At 47.9% G+C, this 18,848-nt stretch overlaps 1 protein-coding gene and 1 long non-coding RNA gene across 5 annotated transcripts in view; one reads left to right on the top strand and one right to left on the bottom strand.

Moving 5' to 3' along the window:
- The first annotated feature begins 555 nt into the window (after positions 1-555).
- LOC144163109 (sodium-coupled monocarboxylate transporter 1-like) overlaps positions 556-18,848 on the top strand; it is a 60,073-nt gene continuing 41,780 nt past the window's right edge. For 2 of the 4 annotated variants that reach the window (XM_077693916.1, XM_077693915.1), the window contains exons 1-2: positions 556-820; positions 17,291-17,565. In XM_077693916.1, coding sequence (XP_077550042.1) covers positions 754-820; positions 17,291-17,565 — 342 coding nt within the window. In that variant the 5' untranslated portion in view covers positions 556-753. The remainder of the gene's footprint in view (positions 821-17,290; positions 17,566-18,848) is intronic. The other 2 variants (XR_013320832.1, XM_077693914.1) reach the window with 1 other exon arrangement.
- Positions 9,953-11,763, bottom strand: LOC144162099 (uncharacterized). The gene is made up of 2 exons (XR_013320614.1): positions 11,447-11,763; positions 9,953-10,495 (listed from the first exon to the last, which is right to left on the bottom strand). It is a non-coding gene; the product is annotated as an uncharacterized LOC144162099 (long non-coding RNA).

The raw sequence follows: 18,848 nt of genomic DNA, 5'->3' as shown, positions 1-18,848 counted from the left end.
CTACAAAAAAGCAGTCTGCCGCTGCCTTGGCTGCAATATACGGCGTGATTTGAGGAGAGTGACTAGTCTTAAACGGAGTAAAAAGCCTGATCGCAATTTAATTGCGAAGATAAAGTTGGTTGGTTTATTTTGTGCTTCCAGTTCCGGGGGGAAAGGGCAAACAGGAGTTCAAAGCAGAGCACTTAAGGCTAGTTAAGGTTTAAAGTTAAGACTAGCCAGTTAGGAGGTAATCAGTAGGAAATGTCCGGGTAGGCAAAAAATAAAAAAAAAAGGCACTGGAAATGCCACCTTATGTCACTAATTGCTCTGCTTCGCTTCATTTTCTCATTCTGGCTCTTCGGAGTACATAAAATCGCGTGAGCTGGCCTCCTTGCGATTGGCCTACATTCGACTGTTTGAAAGGCTATATAGCAGGTTGCAATCCTGTTATGCCGTGACAGACAAACGGCGTGGTGTAAATGGCGCACCTGCGGAAACACATGCTTGCAAACGCCCCGAAACATTCCAATGAAAGATAAAAAGTCGCACACGCGCGAAAACATCCGCCCTCTCAGTTGTAGTCGGCAACTGTAGCAGGGAACAAGCGATGTCGAAAACCCCGAGTCTAATTATACCGGAAAGTTGGACGAACGGGTTTTCTGATAACTTGTACCTAATTCCCTATTGCGAAAACTAGACACGAGCAGTAGATAAAACGCGGACTGGGTAGTTAGGCGCTAGAAGAATCGCACTGTCACGTAAGCAACTTCAGCCATGGTTGCCGGCAGCCCACGTGTTTGGGACTACGTGGTTTTTATCTCCTTGACGTCGCTTAGCCTTGGTAAGTGCAAACGTTGTCATAAGTTTTGCTTCTGTACACGAGACAGCAAAAAAATACGTGGTTTTCCTACTCGCGCCCTAAGCCCAGATGCATCAAACTATTCCACATACCCTAGTAGTTTTGCTCCTACAGAGATGTCTAATCTCCTACTCGGATTCTTGCAATCCACAGGACTAAGTGAGGTGTGATGACTTTGAGAGTTTTGATATGGTATTGGGGACGATTAGGCGGAGCAATTGCCGGCAGCTATGCAAGGCTAAGTCCGCCTTATTCAACAATACTTACTTACTACAGAGATGAGGAATCTGCGAAGACAGCTGAGGGCGTGTCTTAACCTTGCGGAGCAGTGTTGGGATGGCTGGCCGCATGAGTAGACGAAAAAAACGTTGCGTTTAGGTCCGACTTGAACTTAGACGCTTTCAGATGCATTCATCAGCAGCAGATGCAGCCATCTGAGTTCGCTACAGGACGAAGGCCTCTCGTGCAGAGCTCCAACCTTTCCTGTCCTGCGTTTGCCGAGTCCATTCTCTGGCCACGAACCTTTTTATTTGTCGCCACCATTAAATTAATGGACTCCGCCACCTTCCGGTCCCGTGTTTTGTAGCCACCCTGTTACTGTGACGGCACACCGAGCTGTCATTTCCTCACATTACGCGCTCTGCCTAAGGCCATTTCTTTCTCTTAATATAAGCTATGACGTGATCCACTAACTATGTTCCCTGATATAAGACTAGTTTCCTGTTCCAGGTCATTGCTCATATCATCCTTCGTTCAATGACCCGTTAGGATGCACAAGGTTTCTTCCCGAGTGATAAGTAAGAGGATGCCCAGTTTCTCCCATTTGATTTGTGATCGTCTGTTTGCGTTGGTTGTATACAATTCTTTTCAGTGGCAGATGTAGCCCACCGTTCATTATTTAGGAGCAGTTGCCAAATACACCCCTTTCCGTGCAAATTCAATTCCGAATTTTTTTTCTCGTGGTTACGATAGCCACCGACTATACCACAATTCAACGCCAGTCCACCCAACAAAAGGGCTGACGGGTGTCCAGAAAGTTATATTCATCCACCCTGTCAAGCACTTCGTTACCTAAGGTAAAAGGGAGGTGAGGCTTTCTTCATGCATTACTTTCATTACTTTCATCCATTACATTGCATTACTTTTGGTTTCGTTGAATTCATTTTTACCCCACTACCGAAGTGCTGAGTAAAGCTCCAAGAGCATTCTTACGGCTGTTCTCAAGATATAGTGAACAAACAGCGTTACCTGAAAGTCTCAAGTCGCTGATGTATGCTCAATTTACCCGTAACTTTGGTTTATTCCAGTCAATATTCCGGAACATTCCTTCCAGACAGGGTGAAGACAATTTGGCAAGATAGTGTATCCCTGTCTCACTCCCTGTCTGTCCTCGAACTGCCCACTCTTTTAATGAAGGGGTGTTGTGCCCGTGAATTCCTTGTAAATGTCCTCCAAGAGTCTTAAGCAAGCCACCTCTATTTCTTGGTCTTTCTATTCTCCCAGTACTTCGACTGTTCCTACCGAATCAACTGCCTTTCGCAGTATATAAATGTCATGCTAAATGTTCGTTATGCACTGCGGATTTTCGATTACTCATTGATGTCTTCAACGTAAACAATTATGAACTATCGTTTTCTAAATACGGCCTGTTCTTTGGGTTCTTGGAAATCCTATTCCTTATGCGTTTAACTACAACCTTTAGAGATGCGCCACGTAGTTTACATATCAGTTGGTGAGTTCGGGCTTATACCCAGAGCAAACTTTGGAGTTCGGAAAATCCAAAACCAGATAACACTTTTGTGAAACGGTTATGTACAATTATTTTTTGCGCTGCACAAAGTGATTCGCTGATTGAGAGATTTAACGCGCCGACGCTACACAAGCGAGGTGCGCCACCTTTGTGGAGGGCTCCGAATTAATTTTGAACCCCTGAGGATCTTTAACGTGCGCCGAAATCTCGAACACACGGGCGTTTACTCTTTTCGCCTCCGCCAGAAAAGCGGCCGCCGCGGCTTGGAATCGCACCCGCGCCCTTGGGCTCAGAAGCACAACGCCTCATTGGTTGTAGGATTCAACGCGCCGACACAACGCAGGCGATGAGGCACGCCGTAGTGGAGGGCTCCAGATTAATTTTGACCACGTGGGGATCTTTAACGTGCGCCGAAATCTCGTACAGACGGGCGTTTTTGCTTTTCGCCTCCATCAGACAAGCGGCTGCTGCGGCCGGGAATCGACCCCGCGTCCTTGTTCTCAGCAGTACAACGCCTTAGCCACTGATCCACCGCTGCGGGTACGCTACTACATCATCATCATCATACTACTACTACTACTACTACTACTACTACTACTACTACTACTAATAATAATAATAATAATAATAATGCAAAGCCCCCCCCCCCCAACACACACACACACACACATAGATCTCCAATTATCCCGGTCCTGCGCCAAGTGCGACCAATTTATCCCCGCAAACGTCTTGATTTCATCTGCACATCCAACCTTCTGCCGCCCCCTGCCACGCTTGCCTTCTCTAGGGATCCACTCTGTTACCCTCAATGACTAACGGTTATTTTCCCTTCGCATTACATTCCCTGCCCAAACCCATTTCTTCTTCTTAGTTTCTACTAATATGTCCTTAACACGCGTTTGTTCCCTGACCCACTCCGCTCTCTTCTTGTCCCTCAATGTTACACCTATCATCTTCCGTTCCATTTCGCGCTGAGTCGTCCTCAATTTAGGTTGAACCCTCTTAGTGAGCCTCTAAGTTTCTGCGCCGTAGGTGAGCACCGGTAAGATGCAGCTGTCATACACTTTCTTCTTCAGGGAGAATGGTAGGCTGCCATTCATTATCTGAGGATACCTGCCGAATGCTCTTATCATTCTAATTACCCCTGCCTCATGGTTAGGATCTGGGGTCACAACTTGGCCTAAGTAGATAAATTCGCTTACCCCTTCCACTGCCTCGCCACCTATCTCACACCGCTGTGCTCTCCCGAGGTTATTCATCATTACTTTAGTCGTCTGCATATTAGTTTTCACACCCACGGTTCTACTCTGCTTGTCCAGTGCGGTAAGCATGCTTTGCCACTCGTCCACTGAGTTACTTAGCAAGGCAACATCATCGGTAAATCTGAGGTTACTCTGGTATTCCAAATTGACCCTTACGGCGACCTGTTGCCAATCCAAGGTTCTGAATATTTCTTGTAAGCATGCTGTGAATAACACCAGAGAGATTGTATCGCCTTGTCTGACGCCCTTTCTTATAGGCATTTTACTGCTCTCCTTATGGAGGACGATGGTAGCTGTGGACCCATTGTAGCTATTCTCTAGTATTCATATTGTTACGTGGCGGCAGGACACAGATGAGACGAACGATGCGATGGAGTGAAGCGATCTATTCACATTATGTACAGTGCGGCCATGACAGAGCTCGCGCAAGGTTCGCGCGAGGCACTTCGTCGTCGTCATCGTCATCGTCGTTAGTTCAAGGAGCTGTCAGGCATTGTCCACCTTAGTCCCGTAACATCACCCCCCGGTTCGAGGACGACCGACCCGGTCGTGGCCGAGGCAACGCGAGGATTGCGATGAGGATGAGCGATGCGATGACAAGGTACAGTGAAGATGTGCCTGCCGCCACCGATGACGATGATGCACGTGATGATGCCTGGCCCCGCAAAAGCGATGTCTTGAAGACAGAAGCAGACCGTCGGAGGAACTCGAACCACGTCGGACGAGAGGGCTGGGGACGCGGCTTCTGTTCTTTTGGTCTCGGCATGTAGCGGCTCGTCTTCATCGGCTGATCACGGGCTGGGGTCACGGGGCGGGGGACGTGGTCGAATGCTCGTCGCAGTGGGCTGGGGCTGCCCGACACGGCCGACGTTTCCTGGACGATTCCGCCCGGGCCTGGACGATGCGATGTGGAGGCCAGGATGGGGATGACACCGCACACTCCACCAAAATGTTACGTGGCGGCAGGACACAGATGAGACGAACGATGCGATGGAGTGAAGCGATCTATTCACATTATGTACAGTGCGGCCATGACAGAGCTCGCGCAAGGTTCGCGCGAGGCACTTCGTCGTCGTCGTCGTCATCGTCGTTAGTTCAAGGAGCTGTCAGGCATTGTCCACCTTAGTCCCGTAACAATATGTAATGCTCATCTACGCCCTGGTTCCGGGATGCCTGGATGTTTGCTGAGGTTTCGACTGAGTCAAATGCTTTCTCATAATCTATGAAGGCTATATATAGGGGCTCAGTATACTCAGCGCACTTCTCTATCACTTGATTGATCGTGTGAATATGGTTCATTGTTGAATAGCCTTTACGAAACCCTGCTTGTTCTTTAGGTTGACTGAAATCTAAGGTAGCAGAAATTCTGTCAGTGATTACCTTGGTAAGTACCTTGTAGACGGCTGACAGTAAGGTGATCGGCCAGTAATTTTTTTAGGTTCCTCATGTCACCTTTCGTATGGATTAGGATGATGTACGAGTTCTTCCAAGATTCCGATACACTCGCGCTCATTAGGCATTTAGTGGAAGGCCACCAGTTAGTGGAAGGCCACCTCTTAAGCCAATAGTCAAGACTGGCCAAGACTCGGGCGGGAACAAAAGTCCTCCAGAAAATCAAATGGGCTTCCGAGACTGGAAACCAAGAATTAGAACTTCCTGACCATTGGAGAGCGCAAGTCCCTGTTCGTCCTCTACCCAGGAATATGCACCCCGTCCACCACACAGACCGGCGGGAAGCGAGAGCCTTGAACATCGTACATGGAGTAGACCAAAACACGGTCTATACTGACGCAGCAGCTCTCTCTGGACGAAAGGCCAAGATAGCAGTAGTGACGACCAAGCACGATTTGGTCGCAAGTGCTACTGTAAAAGAAAGTTCAACTAAAGCGGAAGAATTGACCATCGCGGTGGCGATCACGCAGACCACAGCCCGTACAATCATCACAGATTCTTAAGAAGCGTACCAAAGTTACCAATCGGGATGGGTGGCCCCTCTAGCACATCGAATATTATCAAGTCGATTCCCCAACTGAAAGGTGCAAATCGTGTGGACGCCTGCCCACGCCTCCATGGAGGGCAGCGAATTTGCTCACCAACAGGCCCGCGTACTGACCAACCAGGCCCTGGAGAGCACGGTAGAGCATATTCCACCCACTACATTTCAAGCTATTACTCAGCACTACAAGCTTAGTCGGAGAACGTTCCTGCTCCCACATCGAAGCCTCACAAATGATCACGAAATAACTTTACGACTTCTTCAATCAAATACATATCCTCATCCCACCCGACTAAACCTAATGTACCCAAGCCAATATTCAGCCGGATGCAAATTCTGCCAACGGCAAGGGACACTCAGGCACATTATTGTAGAATGTGGAGTTACGCCAGGATTTCCACCCCTAATATTTCCTTCCCCCAACCCCGAAGAGCAGTGGGATACACTGCTGTCTAGCCCCTCCCTCCCGGACCAGCTCATCCTCGTCGAGAGGGCAGCCCTGGTCAAGACGGGCAATGGATTCCCGTGAATAGGGAACCACTCCCACATGATCTTCTGATCAATGCTCATAATAGGAGTTGTTCTCTCTCTCTTCAAAAAATAAACTTCACCGATTGCGGTTAAATGCCGTCTACACGCGATACCTCGCTTCAAGCTGAACCAATCCACTTCCCCACGGGGCGCACAGTGCGATACGCTCCAATACCTGCAACACCACATCGGCAATTGGGCGCGATTTAGAAGATAAACAACGCCTCTCGCTATGTCGCAGGCCGGCGGCTCTCCATAGGACTACAACGGAGGGACGTATTAGGTCCTTGAAGTAGTTCTAAACGTACCTATCGCGCTTCACAAGTCTTTATCGGACCTTGCAAACAATGAAAAGCAACCGTGTGACTCATCATGATTATAATTATCATCGTCATCGCATTCATCTGGCGTAGCAAGCCGGGCAGCGTAGCTCGGCTGACATCGCTTGCTTTATTAAAGATCATTCCTCCTCCTCCTCCTCCTCCTCCTCCTCCTCCTCCTCCTCCTTCTTCTTCTTCTTCTTCTTCTTCTTCGTCTTCATCTTCTTCTCCTCCTCCTCCTCCTACTTCATCATCATCATCATCAGCCTGCTCAGGTCCGCTGGAGGACGAAAGGCTCTACCATTCACCTCCAACCGCTCCTGTCGGTGCTACTCGAGCCCACAGTTTACCCCGAATTTCTCTATTTCATCCCTCCATAGGATTAATTCCCTTCCCCTTCTTCTATACCCGTCTCCTGGCATCCACTCTGTTACCGTAATTGTGCACCGGTTGTCGGTTCGTCCAGCTACTTGGCCAGCCCAAGTCCATTTCTTTTTCTTTACTTGAACTGTGATATCTACTACTCTAGTACAGTGTCCCCCTTCTCCTTTCAGTGATCCACGCTGATAATCTCGTCTTTTGCAGCTTTTACTCTCTTCATTCCTCTGAGTGCCTTTTGCACACACGCATTAGCTGGTAATGGGACATCTTGAGCCACGTTGGCATTTTCAGTACTATCTTCAAAGCCTAACGTTGCTCGTTTGCAGTACAACTATCGTAACATTCCCCTATCTATTTCCTCATTCAAATTGTGCCTAGTGTGACCTTGCTAGACCCCAAATGAGTACATTTTATCTCTGCCAATAGCTATCGCTTTCTCTACTTTTAACGTTTCCTCAATACTTGTCATGTTGTAGGTACACAGGTTCCTAACCTTGCCTCCTGTTAATCAATTTCGACAGCAGCGCATATTCTATTTGAAACAGCATTCTTGAAACTTTCATATTCCGGCGGTTTGAGATGAGTTCCATAGTTTTTTTAGTTATTTTACTAGTTTCTGAATTCCTGTGACCTCTCTGTTATTTTAAACATCTGCGTTTGGCTATTACTGACTGCAACTAGTGGAGGGTTTTCCATGCCTGTTTTCTATTTCTTGGTTTGCAGAGGAACGTGCTGATTATATCCTGGTTATTTCTCACCGAAAATGCAATGAGTGCATAGCCTGGACTATACCAAATATTTGTTCCAAAGTTCCGCAAAGACCGTTTGCGTACTTGCCCACAGCTATTTCGGCATTACGCCTCCTGTCACCACCATGAACTGTGCTGTTCCCCTAATCATTGGTCATTCGAAATTTTACTGAACCTGTCAACTGCCTTATTGTCACTAGGTAGTGGTTGGTGCTCGCGCTCCGACAATCTTGTACCCGCATCTCATGGTAAGCATCATAGCAACGTCTGCGACTCTTTCGCTAATGCAGAAAACTCTTTCACATTCCCTGCTTTTTTTCTGTGAATCGGGAATCCCTACCCCGCGTACCCTCATGTGTCGATGCCCTTGACGGCGCAGGATGTACGCGCTCTTTAACTCCCTGAAGCCTACAGCTGCTGTATTAACTCAGCAGTTGAATCACTCCTACGTACGTATACGGGCTTTCAGGCTACATTTGCATACTCGCTACATCCGCCCTCGCTTCGGCGCCTGTATTTAAATTTTACTTTGAGACAGCTGGTGGTACACATGTTGAAAAGCACGGGACGACAACCTTAGAAAAATTGGTTGGCCACGTCAAATGTTCGCTATTTGTTCGCACCGCACCTCTTTCCCTGTTCGTTCCAGTGGTTGGTTGAATGGCCCCTACCAAGGCAAGAGCTCTTAGGCTCCACTGCACGACGTCCGATCTCGCTGTGGCGCGAATATTTAATTTCCTGCAGCCGCGGCTTCGCCCTTTGAGAACGACGAGGGGCGCATTTGGAAGAGTGCTGGCAACATTTTTAACAGCAGAGCTGTTTAGGCCGACACAAATCCGTCCGGCGTAAACAGAAAACCCCTACCGCACGTTAGCGCGTGCCTCGCGGCAACCGCCCGGCGTCATCCAGGCTTTCAATAGACCCTATGCAAAATGCGCCCCGCCATCTCACGTCGACTCCGGTAACTAGGTCCGCCATTTTGGTACGGTCGTTTGAAACCGAAACCAATTAGCGAAACATAGAAGGCGCCGGGCATTGACCGCTCTTGGTGATGGACTACAATGCCGGAATATTGCTTCGTGCCGCAGAGCACGCAATGCAGATTTACCGGTTCAAATGGAGAAAAGGTACGTGAAGTTCCACGCTTTTGAACGAACTTTGTGACGCGAACTGTGCCGGCGCGAGCAACCTTTGTGACACGCTGGGCGCGGTGCGCATGGAGCGAATATTTGTCGTTGGTTCGCTAAGCGCGGGGTTCCGTAGTCGCTGTCCGTATGAAAAATACAGCTGCGTTGGAGTTCTCTTGTCCAGCCTTTGTATTCTAAATGAAGCCTGAGCGTGCGCCGCCTATTCACGCGACTGACAGCGGCGCTCGACCAGGAAAACAGTACCACACGTTGCCAAAATTAGGCTGTTTCTTTACTCGTCCCTGTGGCTCTGCGCCCGCTTCATTTCATTGTTAAATGGTACCGCTTAGCCCCTACACGAGCCTTTACCTTACCTAGGGCTGTAAACAAACTTTTCTTGCCGCACTACGCCGTCGAAAATTTCCTCTGTGGCGGGCGCGCACGGTATGGGAGTGTGTTGTTGGTTTCTTTACGTTGCATTTAGCCGTGTGTCGTTGCAGAAGTGGCGAACGCTGTTTTATGATGATCTAACGGTGGAAAATTCGAGCTTTTGCACTTGGTTCCCGATTTTCCGGGCTGAAAGGTTTGTTGTTAGGTCAAGTTAACTTGGTGCCCATTGTCATTCCAGCAACGATGTATTTACTGTCGAATATTTTGCGACTAAAATACACACTCACTCCTCTAGTTTGTCACTCGCTGCATGCATGCCTCCGTCGTAATGATAGTGTCCATTGATGTAGGTAGCTGAGACAATTTTCAAGTTTTATTCAAAAAGAAAACGGCCACAGTTGCATCAGGCTGCCGCGCATCAGCTTGACAGCTTTTGCGTTTTTTGTATCCACAGTGAAAATCCCAGTAAATTAAACTACTTCGCTGATTTATAGCGCGTGCAGTATAGCAAACTGTGGATATAAATGGAACAAAAAGAAGCATTCGCGCACTCCTGCATGTCGCGGTCTAGTAAACGCGACGTTGCCCAGCCTCTGCTGCGTGCTCCTGAATGCTTGCTGGTAGCTCATAGGTGACCCTTCAGGTGCCATGCCAGTCCTTGTTTCTGTCACTGGCGGGGGGGGGGGGGGGGGAGGAGGAGCGGGAGGCCAGCACAACTGGGGCAAAAAACTCATTCCCAAGGCTACCAAGTTTTCTCCCAAGCGCCTGCACGGCACTTCCTCTACTCGACGTGCATCGAACAGACGCATTGGCGAGGGAAGGGAGGGGCCATTTTATCGCGGGCTTCTCCAGTCAATGTTTTGGACACTCGCTGGCTTGATGCCCTGCTGTCTCGGACGTCCCCACTGTTGTGGCAGCTCAGTGCACGCAAGCTTTGGTGGCGCCTCTTAAAACCTTCGGCTAGCAAGAGGGCGAGTAGGTGCACAGCAGCCAGGATGTGACTCCATGCTACACTGCAACCCGCCGGACACTCGCACGATGCCTCCCCAATCGCCCCACTGTCCGTCTCAAAGGTGAGGCACACAACTTAGGGCCGGCCACTTTTCTTCTGGGAGCGAAAGCAGCTGCTGAGCACATGGATGAGGCCCAACCTGCAAGAACAGAGAGAGTATAAGTAAATAACACTCAGTGAAGAACAGGACTAGTCCGCTACAGGTTATGGTAAAGAGCAGAAAGAAGTGGCCGCAAGGAACAGACTCAAAATGACCAGATTTTGTGTCTTCCTTAACATTGTTGCAAGGGCAATAATCTACACCTGAAACAGCAATGATGTCAAAATTGTTTGTCAAGTTCGAGCGTGCAAGTATCTCTGCATGCTTTGTTAATGCATTTTTCAAGAGAAGGAAGTTTAACATTTAAAAACCTCAGCGTGGGTAATGATACCAGTACCCGCATAATCGTGTTCGTCATAACTTAAGCAAGCAATAATATGATTATCTGAAACTCACTTCCAGAATCTTTCGAGATAAACAGGTAAACATTCGGGCTATACCGATGACCCATCGAATTAAAAAAAATCTTCTAGTTCAGTGAGTTCGAGCTAACGAGGTTTTACTGTATTATCTATTCGTGCACACCAAAAACATGCGCTTTAAAACAAACACAACCACCCCACCGCCAAAAAAGGAGAAGAAAGACACACAAACAGATTTTTGCGCAGAACATGCGCAATAAATAATGAAAACACACAAAAAAAGAAAATTCAAGGCATATGTGCGCTTTTGTAGTTGACTTCGCCGCAAAGCACGATTGCTTTGCGGCAAACGCGCGGGCGGACGACCGTCACGGAAAACGGCCGCAACCTTTCCGTTAACATCTTCGCCAAAAATCATCCCGTAAATTCGATGTACATACAGCATTTGAAAATACCTAATCCACCCACTAGCGGTATGGTCTGGCGATTGTCGCTTTCCTCTTTCAGAGTTACTGCAACAGGGTCGCCGCTGCGCATTTGCATGGTAAACAACGGTGAACAAAGTGCCATACAAATGCTCATACCGGTTAACTCGCGTCAAGTAAAAAACAAAGAAGGATTTACTTACTGCGAGTCGCACGTGTTTGTCCGCACCGATGAAGGCGAGCAATGCGCCTCGGTGGCTAGGCGGCATGCCCTGCTCCGCTGCCGCTCGGATGGGTCTTTGGCACGGCACCCCGAGTAGTACGAGTCTTCGGACACAGTCGGCAGCGCAGACAAGTGCTTCGTCCACAATCCGCGGTCGGGAGCCGGAAAACGCCGTCCAGTTTGAGCCATACCGCGTTACCGTCACCTGCTCTTCCACAGTAAACAATACGAGACTTCCCGATCGGCGCCCGTACCAATATGGCCGACGGTCTCGTTTACATCAGTGTTGCTAGATCACCAAGCAATTTCGCATAGGGTCTATTGGCCTTACGCCACATTAGGAGCTCCCTCCTTCGTCGTCATCATCGTCGTCGTGTAGCGACCGGCGTGCCACGGGTCCATCTCTCGCCAAAGACGATTACGTCGAGCCTGTCTAGCCATCCCTCCACAATCCACAAGAGTGGACAGCCACCGGACCAGCTGACGAAGAGGTGGAGGTCTACCCAAGTGAGGACGCGCTAAAAGAGGATTTTCCTTACGTTGATGCGCCGTCGGAAGACGACGACGAAAGGGATAATGATGACTGCTACTGAATAAAATATTGTGCACACTTTCATGGCCTTTGCTTGACAGTGCGCACGAAAATGGCTTTGCACTCGAGGGGTCCGGCTGGGGTTCACTAGGATCTGCCTGTCAGTGGGGGAAGAAGCTTGATCGACTACCAGCTCTGCTGCTTCTCCAGCCTTGCATCACTAGTGCAAGCTGGGCCAATTTCTTTTTCAACTTTTTTTTTTCTAAATCTGAAGTGCTTTCAAAACGTAGTCAACAAATACACCCATCACTTAGAATAGAGGTCTCAAACTAGCGCTGCCAGAATTTGCTGCTCTATGCCCATCAGATAACTTAGAAACTTGCTCAAAAGGTTTTCGTCTCCTTGCCTGTCTTGGCGTTCTTCGAGAGCTGGAATCCAGGCAGACCCCCAGATCTCAAGCGCTGAATAGGGGGGCCCCAGCACCGGTCCCTTCTTGGATTTCTGCGCGTAACGGGTGCATTATTGTACCAATCAAAACTTTGTTATGCCGTTGGGCAATCTCTCGCAAAAAGAGATAGAGCTTGAATGACGCCATTAAAGCGGTGTAGCGGTTTCCTTTCAGCGGCAGCAATAGACGCAATCGGTAGCCACTTAAAAAAAGCGCCACAAAGGCAAAGCAGAAACGGCGTGATGGGCCATACACGCGTCTTGAAATCGGCCGGCCAATCGGAGGCCGCCAGAGGTATCGGGCGGGGAAGTGGCGGTCTACCACGGAGGAAACAGTACTCAATAGGTGCCTTGACATCATTTTTAAAAAATCTTGCACCCTTCCGCCTAACGATGACGATGCTTGAACGCGAAGATTTTTACTGATGGTTCTGTTGGGCAAACCATTTCTGCGAGTATAGATGTGCTACTCGGGAGGTACGCACTACTTTGCTAGTATACCCACAGCAACTCTCAGGTGTGCACTCCTTAGGCCTAACATTTGGGTCTGGGTTGTACGTCGTGAATCGGTACTTGCTGCTTGGCGTTCGCTTCGGCCACGTCGAAATGGAGCAGTCGGATAGAAGCCGACTTCATAACGCAAGGGGCCCAGCCTCGATTCCGTCCACGGGAAGCGTTTCTTTCTTTCCCCTCACCCACGATCATTCATCATCATCGTCAGAGAAAGTTGGATTTCCTGCAAGGCGTGTTGGCGTACAACGGCATTAGTGAGGACGCTAAAGCTTCGGTTTAAAACTACAGTAATCCCTCGTTATAATGAAGTCAGCTGGGCGGTGAAAAATTTCGTTATAAGCAGTGTTTCGATATAGGCGACCGCTCGAGAAAAGCTTAACAATTTGAGCTTTAATTGCGCCATAATGGCGAGGAATAAAAATACACGTGTTCACTGAAGCAAAACTTCATTCAGGTGGAAAAAAGGCAGAGAGCTTTGGCTGTTTCAAGTTCTTGCGGGGTGCGAGCAACCCCTGCTCCAATTTGACCAAACATTGCATGAAGCTATCGTCGCCGACATGCATCCAACTTTATTTCGCAGCAGGCGGAGGTACACCCGCATCCGTACTGTAGTTGGCTCATCGTCCGCCGTCAGCCAGCTCTCTTCGTCGTCGTCGGGCCACCAACAACAGTGTCAATTATCTCCGCGTCCGTCGCTGTAGCGACCACGGGAGCGGCAGCGTCAGCCAACGCAAACTTCTCGAAGTCGCCGTCTACCTATTAGCCAGAAATTCTACCTCTTTGCCAGTTACGGAACGCTACGATAGTATCGCCCTGCAAAGCGACGCAATTACCGTGGCTCGTCTGCGGTTGCTTTTCATGAGCTCAAAAAACGATTAACCACACAGCGCGATCATGAAAAGTAACCGCGTTTCCACTAAGGGCTTTGCAAGATTACTGAGCAATTTGTTCCCCCAGGTGTGCAGCCTTGAAGTTTGCAAAACAAGAGTTTTTCGACGGCCTGTTGTTAATGACACTACTGAGTCTACCGTTCTAGTGGTTTTGTTTGTGCACCATCGCCACACGCCATTGTCCAATGCCTAGGAACAAAATTCAGTGATCATACCACTCATTTGGGCCGTTCGTCTAAAGTCGGATGGCATGAATCGAGCATGACCGGCTCGACAAAATCACCGGGGAAGCCCCAGCTGGCGTTGATCCGCCATGTTGACAGCCTGAAACGCGGCAGGGTCGCCGCCGCTCGGTGACGCCTCCGCTCGCAATTCGATCTAAGCGGGTCAAGCTCTTCGTGCGCTTTGTGTAATGCGGCCTAAAATGCCTGGGTTTGGGTTGGGGCCAGAATAAATTTCAAATAAAGCGATCTTTCGAGTTAAGCGATTTTGTTAGAACGCTGGATTACTGTATCTTTTCTCTGGGGCTTCTAAAATTTGGGTCTGTTTGTCTGTACGTGTGTCTGCCTGCCTGTCTCTCGATTCAGTCATCCTACCAAAAGTTAAAATATTATCTTCAAGCTTACATAGGCAAAACCTTTGGTAACCACTAGATCTGAAACACACTTCATGCCTGTTTTCAGCAAGCAGAACACATTAGGCCTATTTGAGGCAAAACATCAATGCACAACTTGTGCTATGCAGTGTTTTTTAATTGAAAATAAATCTGTGCTTGATATTTTTGCTCATCATCAACAACAACATCAACAGCCCACAAAATACACTGCAGGACGAAGGCCTCTCTTATTGACTTCCAACCGCTCCTGCCCCGCCCCGCTCGAGTTCATTCCTGGCCTCCGAAATTCCTAATTTCGCCCCTCCGTCGAGTACTTGGCCTTCCTCTCTTTCTAGACCCGTGTCTCGGGGTCCACTCCGTCACCTTTGTAGTGCACCAATTGCTATTTCCCCTAACTAGGTAGCCAGCCCAAACCCACTTCTTTTTCTTTATTTCAACTATGATATCTTCTACTCTAGTTTGCTCTGTGATTAAGGAAGCTCGTTCGCTGTCGCTAAGTGTTACGCCGATCACTATTCGTTCCATGGCCCGCTGAGCCTACCTAAGATTGCTTTCAAGTTGTTTAGTAAAGCACCACGTTTCCGCTCCTTATGTCATCACCGTGAAGATGCATTGGTTGCATGTTCTCCTTTTAGGTGATAGAGGTACCTTACTTTTCATTAACTGGGAAGGTTTGCCGAATGCACCCCAGTTCATGCCAACTCTGCGCCGGATTTCTTTCTCGTGGTTGGTATCAGCACAGATGACCTGACCGAGGTAGTTATAATCGCCTACTTGGTCTAGCGTTCCGTTACATAATGCTGAAGAACAGGGTGCTTTCGGCTCGTTTTTGTTCCATTACGATTTGTTCATATATATTTTTTGCTGCCCGGGCTTGCTTTCCAAATTTAATTCCTCGAGCATTTTTTTGGGTGTGCGGCCGACTCTTTTAGCAAGACTGTGCCGCCTGGAAACCTCAAATGGCTCAAGTATTCTCCGTTTATCCGTAATCGTAATCCGTGTCTTCCCAGTCAGCCTTTCTAAATACCCCCTCCAGACAGACAAGCTGTGAACAGTTTTGGAAGGATGGTATCCCCGTGTCGTGCTCCCTTACGGATCAGGAATTTGTCCCTGGTTTTTGAAGTATTAGCTTGACCGTACATCCTTTACATATGTCGTGTAGAAGTCCGCAGCCCGGATATGGGCAGCTTCAAATAAAGTTTTACCTCTCTATCTCTCTCTCTCTCTCTCTCTCTCTCTCTCTCTCTCTCTCTCTCTCTCTCTCTCTCTCTCTCTCTCTCTCTCTCTCTCTCTCACACCGGTACTTTCAATGCTTCCAGCACTGCTGCGGTTCTCACTGAACCAAATGCTTTTTCGTAGTCTATAAATGCCATGTAAAAGGGTTTATAATATTGTGCGGATTTTTCTATCATTTCACTGATGACATGGGTGTGATCCATTGTTGGCTATTCTTTCTTAAACCCAGCCTGTCCTCTGGGATTATGAGAATCTAGGCTGTTACTTATTGGGTAAACTAATACTTTCATAAACAGCTTGTATACAACTAAGAACATGCTGATGCGTCTGTAGTTCTCAAAGTCCTTGGTGTCCCCCTGTCCCCCTTCTTGTAAATCAAAATTATGTTGGCGTTCTTCCACGCTATGGGCACTATTAGTCCGTAAGCATTCCGAAAATAGCGCATCAACTTTTTCCACTACAATATCGCCTCCCTCCCTTTAAAGATCAACGATTATGCCGTCGTCACCTTCAGCCTTACCTCTTGCCATGTCTTTGAGAGCCTTTTCAACTAAATCTTTAGTTATTAGTGCGATTTTGTCGGCTAAGCCTCTACTTTTAGTTGTTTCCCAAAGTGCAATGTCATCGTTCTGCTACTTTCATTATTTCGTCCATGTTGTGAGTAATGTTACCCTGCTATATTTGAGGGCGTACAATCTGTCTTTGGCTAAAGCTAGCTTCTTCTTAGTGGCTCTTGACCATCCTCCAATTTTAGTGTTGCTTCGATCACTGCCAGTAGCACAGAATATGTTTGCTAGTCCGTTCCATGATGCTTCTCCTGTTCTTCTAACTTCGCGTAAGCCTCAAATATCCCATTTAATATCCGAGAACTCGTATTATAGTACAGCTATGCTTCTCTCGCTAGAGAGAGAGAGAGATAGAGAGAGAGCTCTAATGGGGGCTAGACAGGTCAGCTGATTTCGCCGAGCAATGTTGGTTTGCTGCAGACTAACCATAAATGGGCATAGAGGTGAGCAGGGGCTTGACATTTCTCGAGAAAGGCAACCCTAGCCTTGCTGAAGTTTGTGTAGTGTCATGTCAAAAGGTAGGTGCCCAGAGCTACTTGTGCATGTGTGCATGTGCGTGCCGATGGAGAAGACGGGGCTCCATTATAACCTTTGGTTATGACCTCAGGTGTGTACGCAGCGTTCGCATAACTCCTATTAATAAATACATGTTCTTGACCTCCTGAGGGGACTGTCACCAAGCAGAAACCGTGAGGACGTAGGCTCTTCAAGGCGCAACTTTCTGGCCGAACTTTTTCGCGGTAGAGACATGTTGGTGGAGCGGGGGAAGTCAACATAATATCACTAAACATTCAAGTAAAATTTACCGTTGGGCTAGTTGGTGTTGATACATCGTTAAGTAGTGCTTGAGACGGGACGAAGAAGAGATGCGCACGACGTCCTGCGTGTCTGTTGTGTATCTGTTGTGCCGTCGTGTGTATCTCTTTTGCGTCCTGTCTCAAGCACTACTTAATGATGTGTAAACAATCTAGTTTGTGGGTGAAAACGTTTTACAACAAATGCTCTTTTACTAACGCTAACGCAGGAACCGGTCTGTATCTGTCCCTCCGCAAGCGAAGTCGCCTGAACGACAAGGATGAGACCTTTCTTGGAAGCAGGACGATGCACGCCTTCCCACTTGCGCTGTCCACCATGGCATCCAACATAACGGCTCTGGGAATTATAGCATTCGTGTCTCACTACTACGTCTACGGTTTTCACACCCTCTGGGCTGTTCCTGCATTTGTGCCCGGAGGACTCATCATCACGTATCTTTTTTTGCCCGTCTTGTACAAACTGAAGGTCACCTCCATGTTTGAGGTTAGGCTCATTGCAGTTTTCTTCTCGCCTGACACTAAAGTTTCAAGTTTTAAGAGATAGATAGATAGATAGATAGATAGATAGATAGATAGATAGATAGATAGATAGATAGATAGATAGATAGATAGATAGATAGATAGATAGATAGATAGATAGATAGATAGACGGACGGACGGACGGACGGACGGACGGACGGACGGACGGACGGACGGACGGACGGACAGACAGACAGACAGACAGACAGACAGACAGACAGACAGACAGACGGACAGACAGACAGACAGACAGACAGACAGACAGACGGACAGACGGACAGACGGACAGACAGACAGACAGACAGACAGACAGACAGACAGAAAGACAGAAAGAAAGAAAGAAAGAAAAGGAAAGGAAAGAAAAGGAAAGGAAGAAAAGGAAAGAAAGAAAAGGAAAGAATGAAAAGGAAAGAAAGAAAGGGAAAGTAAAGGAAAGAAAAGAAAGAAAAGAAAGAAAAAAAGAAAGAAAAAAGGAAGAGAGAGAGAAGCAATTTTGTTTGAGCACAAACTGGTAGACGGAATTGGCCGGAGGGAGGGAGTCGCCTGGCATTCCCCGTTAGATTCAATTCAATTGAATTCAATTCAGTTCCTAATTTTCCAAATAGTTCCAGAGAAGACTTCTTGGGCTGTTGCACACAGCTTGACAAGGTTGTACACAGATGGCCACCATGAGCCCGTGGGCCCTAGCGGCACCTTCCGGCAGTTCGACGATCGTTTGCTGTGTTTTCTTGGGAGATATAACAGCAGCAGAAAAATGAATACTTAAGAAAGCAGGACGATGCACGCCTCCCGCTTGCCCTGTCCACCATAGCAGCCAACATAATGGCACTCGGAATATTAGTATTGGTATACCATTTTCAAGGTTTTTGTTATTCAGAACTGTGAACTATATTTATTATCTTGGTCAAAGCACAACGACCGGACTGTGTGTAAACACAGCACAAATAATAAAAACTACTGCGCCAAGCAAAATCAGCCCTATAAGAGATAAATTCGTAGCAAAACAGAAACCGATGATCCTACTGCGTTTCCGTAAGCAACAACTTCACAGAATATTTAATTCCCTGAAATACGTTTGACAATAGATGCACAAAAACGGGCTCGACTTTTATTAGCGATAAAGATTGCAAATGGTTTGATCAAGCGAGTGGTGAATAGAAAAAGTTTTTTCGGTCGTCCGGGGGGCTGCGGAAGGGGGGTATAATTCAGAAGGTTACGACAGGGAGTCCGGCAGATAAGCGAGTGAGG

The sequence above is a fragment of the Haemaphysalis longicornis genome, unplaced genomic scaffold (assembly GCF_048455015.1).
Source record: "Haemaphysalis longicornis isolate Haplotype H1 unplaced genomic scaffold, Haemaphysalis longicornis Haplotype H1 scaffold_12, whole genome shotgun sequence".
NCBI lineage: Eukaryota > Metazoa > Arthropoda > Arachnida > Ixodida > Ixodidae > Haemaphysalis > Haemaphysalis longicornis.
The sequence above is the reverse complement of the archived record's forward strand: the minus strand, read 5'-3'. Positions and strand labels throughout refer to the sequence as shown.